Raw genomic sequence first — 7105 nt, forward strand, 5'->3', positions numbered from 1 at the left:
GTACATCTGGAACAAAATGACGTGAGACACAGATCCCTGTGCAGTTTTTGACACTCAAGATATCAGCTACGCTCGGGAGCAAAAACGCCGTGCCCAGTGGTAAGGCTTACTTAAACAGTTGGGTAATCTTATGGTGATATATACCATGGTATATCACGGTGCAACAATCGTGACAGGGATCCGATTGCAACTGCAATGCCATAAAAATCGCTCAAGCTCTCCAGGAGCCATAACAATTTAGTCTGATTTTACATAAAAGGAACAGATAGGCACAGTCGCTAATATAGGAAGAATCGTTATTTATCTGTAAAAGGCCGAGACAGAAATACATACACAAACCAGGAGGCAACGTATGTCATTGATTCAGAGAAGAACAAGACTGCTGCAATAACCAGGCAACAAAATATGCCTCGTCTCCGGCACATTCATAACACCGAATTTTGTTACAAATGAATAAATGCAGTCTGTTAAACTCACAGTCTGATTATGAGTTCTATAGAGTACCCTAGCTTCCTGCATGTTCCTGTTTCTCAACACAGAGCAGAGTACTTAAACTCAAGAGACAAAATAATGGGGTTCTCATCAGACGTCTACTACCCCGTGGCAAACCTGAAATCTAATACTGATGGCTAGCATCTACTCTTCCTTCCGCTTTCCTAATTGTTTCCTGGCACGAGCTGTCAAGCACCGCCCCACAAACTTGAGAACCTCATCGATTAGCACCACTGGGAATGCAACTGCTATCACCAAAAGCCATTCGTTGAAACTGAGGGGCACGATACCGAAGATTTGGGTAAGGAAAGGCACGTAAAGGATCAGGAAATGAAGCCCAAACGACACAGACATTGCCAGAAGAAGCCAAGGGTTAACCCATGGAGGCATACTCAGAAGGCTACCATCCTCAGACAGGGCATTCAGCGAGTTGAACATCTCAATGGACACCAAGACAGACAGGGAGAGGGTTGTAGCTTTTATTTTGCCACCCTGGAAGTAATCGCATGGGTTTGCGTCGAAGTCAAATGTCTGTGACCCAGCTGTGAATGATGACACATTGAAACCCTCCCATGAGGGGCATTGACCCCAATTTGAGAGCTGAGAGTACGACACAAGAGTGTGACCATCACTAGCCAGATCAATTCCCAGGAAAGAGCCATGAGTGTACCAGATGATGAAGATTCCCACTGTTGCAATCCCAACATACATCCCAATCACCTACAGATACGATGATGTCCATGAGTTTCAAATATATGAAAGTAAAAGTGCACAAATCATGCAGCACTGTCTAATGTCAACCCTATTTGCTAAAGCGAAATTGAGATACTCCAGATATAGCTGCATATATCCCCAGATGTATACTTCAGGGGTACATCACTTAGACCAACCATTGCAGGCCCACATGCACAAGCCATTACTGACAAAATTACGGATGTTAATCTTTGAAACTAGATTTTTGGGACATCTAAGACCAATTTTAATGTATCATGGTGGTGAGCATTAATCATCTAACTTCCTAAAAGCCCATAATAATGTGCCAAAATGGCCAGTAGATTCTATGCTGGAAAGAACATTTTATGCCAACAAAATGCTTGTCACGAAAATGCTGACTCTTTATAGATTGTTCAAAATTATGTATATACCTTGATTGCTGAAAAGCTACTCCCTCCAATCCATAATAAGTGCCATGGTTTTAGTTCAAATTTGTACTAAAACCACGCCACTTATTATGGGTCGGAGGGAGTACATGGAACACACTAAATTAACTCACCGCAAGAGCTTCAAGTCATTTGATTAAGAGCATACATGAGGAAACACATGATCCACAAGAAAACATACCATGTAACGGAACAGGATCCAAGGAGTGATCAAAGAATCATCGCTCCTTCGAGGAGGTTTCTTCATAATATCTTTATCTGGTGGATTAAATCCCAAAGCAGTAGCAGGAGGGCCATCCGTAACAAGATTGACCCACAGAAGTTGTACAGGAATGAGGCCTTCTGGTATACCTAGAGCTGATGTTAGGAATATGGAGGCAACTTCTCCAATGTTCGAAGATATCATATATCTGTAATGCCACATAAATCATGTGAACAGGTTGGATTTGATTATTATTGACAAATAATAATAAAAACAAAAGGTCAAAACGTAGCACAACAATATGTACCTTATAAAAGCCTTCATGTTGTTGTAAATAGACCTTCCTTCACCAACAGCTGAGACTATTGTACTGAAGTTATCATCTGCAAGCACCATATCTGAAGCTTCTTTTGCAACCTAAAACAAAATCACCAGGTAAAAGAAACAAGGTCACAAGTCCACTCTGCATGCATCGGAATAGCCAACAAAAACATGTTTTCAGGAACTGAGGAATATAATGGTGTGCCAATATTCTGAACAGATAAAAAAGGGGGACAGGTTTTACAGAACTACTCCCTCCGTTCTAAAATAAGTGTCTCAAGTTTTTCTAGATATGGATTATCTACAAACTAAAACGGATCTACATACATCCGCATCTAGACAAAACTGAGACAGTTACTTTAGTATGGAGGGAGTATATCGTAATTATTTTACAGAACTATGTGTGGATTTTCACATTTCATAAAGAATAAGATCTTATCCACAGCATGCCACCAAACATAGATGCATCCTTTGGCCATACAAGACCATTAATAAGCAACATATTTCAAAGTCAGTGAGTATCAGATCTTTAGGGAGGACCATCGAGCAAAAACATACAGATAGTGCACATTCATTATCTTAGATATACTTTGTGGATCTTAATGAGTGTTAGCGTCAAATATTCAGCGCGAAGTAGTTATGTAGGAGTGATGGGCAATGGTGAAGCCATTACATAGAACGACTGTACCAAATGCTAAATGCTAAATAATAATTATCGCAACTACAAAGCACTAAAGTGTCGGAAGACACATAGAAGACTCACAGTGCAGCCTACTTAAGTACTTTTGAAATGTCTAGAAGGCGACATTGTTCTATAGAAGTGAGCTAATGACGAGTTACACAAATTAAGAATGAGGCTTACAAGATAGAGCTAAAAAGAACAATGACAGTTTGGAAACAGAGCAAGAAGGCAGACCTCAGTCCCTGTGATGCCCATCGCAATTCCAATATCAGCTAATTTCAGAGCCGGTGCATCATTCACACCATCACCAGTCATTGCAACAACTTCACCATCTTCTTTGAGCAACCTAACAATTTCCTGCTTATGTTTTGGCTCTGCCCTGGAGAAGAGAAGGCCACCTGTTTGCCTCAACAGCTTCTTCCTATCAGGAAGAGCCATGAATTCCTTCCCTGCGAAGCTCCTTGAGCTAATGTTTTCACTGGGACTAAAAACCCCAATCTCACGGCATATTGCCTCTGCTGTTTCTTTGTTATCACCTGTTATCACCATAACACGTATTCCAGCAGCTCTGCAATCTTCAATTGCTTGGTGGACTTCTTCTCGTGGAGGATCCTGTGGATCATAGACTCATAGTGTTAAAAAGGTACATGCATTAGTCAACTTAGAACCGCACATATTATATTATTTACCGAATTTCCATGAAGTGTGGGAAGGACTCACCCTTAGACCAACAAAACCACAGAATATCAGATTATTCTCTATGGACGAGTAGTATGAAGGATCAAGCAGATACTTATGAGCAGCATGCTCTTCCCCATCATATGTTGCAAATTCCGCCAAATCCTCCTTATATGCAAAGCCCAAACAGCGCAATGCACTGGCAGACATTTCACTAAGTGATGACAATATAAGTGCCTTGGCACCGTCATCCAAAAGCACGACAGATCCATCAAGCAACTGGATATAGGCACTTCTCTCTAGCAAATTTTCCACAGCACCCTGCAAGAGTACTAACTATGAATATTCGTTGGGCAGAAAAATAACATGACAAATAACAACACAAGCAACAATATGACATTATATTTACGATAACAAAAGAAAAATAAGAAATAGAATGCTAGCAGAGCATATGACTAACTGATGGAAGAAACAGTAAATATGCATTCATAAAAGATCCTTGATAAAATAGATATATGGAATTTACATTTGATGATATGACAAAGATGTTACCCTAGTTTCAGGAAAAACGAAGGGTGCAAAAATGGCACAGTGGTCGCACCATGACAATATATGATTGTTACTTCGAGCATTATGAAGCAATGAACAAGAAAACATGGGTAAATCAAATTCCGAAGTCAGATTATAGATGCAAGCTTGAGATATGCTAATTTGTAGCAGAATTAGATGATATGAATGATTCCAAATACCTTCACAAGCAGCAAATTCTTTCCAGAGTCAGTTTTCTTCACAATAACTCCCATTGATTTTCTAGTACGATCAAATTCCAGAGTCCCTACTCTTTTAGCATCATTGTTCCACCATTGGCAGCACCCTTCAAACAACAAAGATTTGAAAATTACGTCAGATGCTTTCCATACAAACTTTAAATAATCCACTCAGATTGTACTGATTGTGCACAGGAGAAGTTAACATACTTAGCAAATCAGATGAATCCTGAGATGGCGTATATCCACCAGGAAGCCCCATTTTCTCGACCAAAACCTGGCACACGCATAACACAATCAACCAACAGCTCAAATAGTCAAACTAAAGTAAGTTAATAATGAACGAATTTAGGCAAAGGTTCTTCAAAACAGCATGTCCTTGAGCATACATAATAAAGAAGTACCAGCTGAACCACGCATTTCTTGAATGTTATACACGCTAGTGCTAGTATATTGTAGATTTTATATTAGGTTTCATCTACACTACAATTTGCCAAGATGAATAAAACAGAAGGAATGTCATCTTAAAGCGCTTACAGTTAGGGTATAAAAAATTCTGCTAGTAGGAGCAGCATTTGTATATATGTATATCTGGGTGCATTACCTTGAGGGCAGCCTCAGTGGGCATCCCAGTAGCCACGTACTGATGCTCAGAGTGTGCAATACTTGCGTCATTGCAGAGTGCAGCTATCTTTGCGATCATCTGGAGATTCTCGTCCATGCTCAAGCTTGGCCATTCATGTATCTTGCCATCACTGGGGTCATAGGTGGTTCCATCAACCTTGAAGTTCCTGAGAGTATCAGGCCACCTCCCAATGGCCACGAGCCTGACCGCTGACATCTGGTTGGTGGTGAGAGTTCCAGTCTTATCAGAGCAAATGACCGTCGTGCAGCCTAAGGTCTCGACGCTGGGTAGCTTCCTGACAAGCGCGTTCTTCTGAGCCATCTTCCTCGTGCCCAGCGCCAAGCAGGTGGTGATGACCGCAGGCAGGCCCTCGGGGATGGCGGCAACAGCGAGCGCGACGGCGATCTCAAAGTAGTAGGTGCACTTCTCGAAGGAGAACTTGAAGTTGGTGGGCCATCCGTCGACGTACTCCCAGGTGAGGAAGTACTTGACGTTGATGAGCCAGACGAGGATGCAGATGACCCCGATGATGGCGGTGAGCGCCTCGCCGAACTCGTTGAGCTTCTTCTTGAGCGGCGTGTCGTCCTCCTCCTGCGCGGCCTCCTGGATCTGCGAGTGGATCTTGCCGATCTCGGTGGCCATGCCGGTGCCGGTGACGAGGCAGACGGCGCTGCCGTTGACGATGGTGGTGCCGGCGAAGACCATGCAGTCCTTGCCCTGGATGTCCGTGTCCTCGGCCTGGATCCGGTGGCTGGACTTGTTCACCGACGAGGTCTCGCCCGTGAGCGACCCCTGCTCGACCCGCAGGGTGGAGCTGATGAGCTGCAGCACGCGCATGTCCGCGGGCACCTTGTCCCCCACGCGGAGCTCGACCACGTCCCCCACCACGAGGTCGCGCGCCGGGAGGTTGTGCGACCAGCGCCCGTCGCGCTTGACCGTGGCGTGCTCCGACTGGATCTCCTTGAGCGCCTCGAGCGCCTTCTCCGCGTTGCTCTCCTGCCAGACCCCGACCACCGCGTTGACGATGAGGATGAGGAAGATGACGAGCGGCTCCACGAAGGCCGTCGCGCGGGACTCCCCGCCCTCCGCCCCGTCGTAGAGCGCCAGCACGAAGGAGACCACGGCGGCGGCGAGCAGGATGCGGACCAGCGTGTCGTTGAACTGCTCGAGCACGAGTTTTAGGATGGAGGGCGGCGCGTGGCGCTCCAGCTCGTTGGGCCCGTGCTTGAGGAGCCGCGCGGCGGCCTCGTCGGAGCTGAGGCCGCGGTCCGCGGACACGCCGAGCTCCGCGAGGCACTCGGTCGGGGTCCGCGCCCACGCCGGGAACGGCGGCGGCGGCGGCGCGGCGGGGTGGGGCTCGCCGGATCCGGCCTCGTCCTGCCCGCCCTTGCCCATTGGGTCGAGATTTGTGAGCGGCGCTCCTGGCTAGGGTTTCCGTCCGCCGCGGCGGGGAGATCGCATGGAACCTTAACCCTAGGAGGCGGCGGGCGGGGGAGAGGGAGGGGGGATTGGTGGTGCAGTGGTGTGGTGTGGATTCGGAAGGGAAAGCAGGGGAAGGACGGACGGGGAGCTTTTGGCTTTGTTTGTTCGTTCCCACTTTTCTTTATGGCGTAAACTGTTTTCTTATCTCCGAATCGATCGGGACAGCGAGTAATCGTACCGCTAGTTTAATGCCCGGTTAAATGTGGCGGAGACTTTTGTGTCGCTGCAAGTGGGGCCGACCGCGAGGTGGGGCCATGCGTCAGGGAGAGATGGAGGGCTCGTTATCGGTTGCGGCTGCTTTCGTGCCGGCGGATGGGATGATGAGATGTGCGGATTATTAATAATTAATTAACCGGTATGGTATGGAATGGGGTTCTTGATGGTACTAGATAGATGCCTTGCTTGTGTTAAAAAAAAAAAGATAGATGCCTTGCTTGACCCCGGAGGAGCGGGCAGCGGGGAGGCCACGTCAGGGTGCGACGCGCCGCGCTGCCGCGTGTGATGCGCCCCAACGGTATGTGACGCTGAACCGTGGGGCCTTTTCGCGGCCCGGGCCCACGCGCAGCGAGAAGGACGTGGTGCTTTTGTGGCTCGCCGGGACGCTTTGCGCGGATCGGGATGCGGGGAATCTTTCCCGGCGGGCGAGTGGAGGCGTGACGTCATCGGCACCAATCATCGCCAGCCGCGCGTAGCCGC

At 47.0% G+C, this 7105-nt stretch overlaps 1 protein-coding gene across 1 annotated transcript; it reads right to left on the minus strand.

The window, feature by feature from the left end:
- Window positions 1-358: 358 nt before the first annotated feature.
- On the minus strand, window positions 359-6455 carry LOC127295913 (calcium-transporting ATPase 4, endoplasmic reticulum-type). Its single transcript, XM_051325919.2, has 8 exons — window positions 4907-6455; window positions 4513-4579; window positions 4285-4409; window positions 3578-3856; window positions 3092-3469; window positions 2162-2271; window positions 1834-2062; window positions 359-1212 (listed from the first exon to the last, which is right to left on the minus strand). The coding sequence occupies exons 1-8, from the start codon at window positions 6320-6322 to the stop codon at window positions 637-639; spliced, it is 3180 nt and encodes a 1059-aa protein (XP_051181879.1). The 5' UTR covers window positions 6323-6455; the 3' UTR covers window positions 359-636.
- Between the last annotated feature and the right edge of the window lie 650 nt (window positions 6456-7105).

This window comes from Lolium perenne, chromosome 4 (genome assembly GCF_019359855.2).
Source record: "Lolium perenne isolate Kyuss_39 chromosome 4, Kyuss_2.0, whole genome shotgun sequence".
Lineage (NCBI taxonomy): Eukaryota > Viridiplantae > Streptophyta > Magnoliopsida > Poales > Poaceae > Lolium > Lolium perenne.

What these genes read in the sequence shown, in the direction of transcription:
- LOC127295913 (XM_051325919.2), bottom strand. Translation starts at nt 6,322, where the DNA reads ATGGGCAAGGGCGGGCAGGACGAGGCCGGATCCGGCGAGCCCCACCCC. An exon ending in CCACTGAGGCTGCCCTCAAG is followed by an intron (nt 4,580 to 4,906) that starts GTAATGCACCCA and finishes TGCGTGTGCCAG; the next exon opens with GTTTTGGTCGAGAAAATGGG. An exon ending in GTGGTTTTGTTGGTCTAAGG is followed by an intron (nt 3,470 to 3,577) that starts GTGAGTCCTTCC and finishes TATGATCCACAG; the next exon opens with GATCCTCCACGAGAAGAAGT.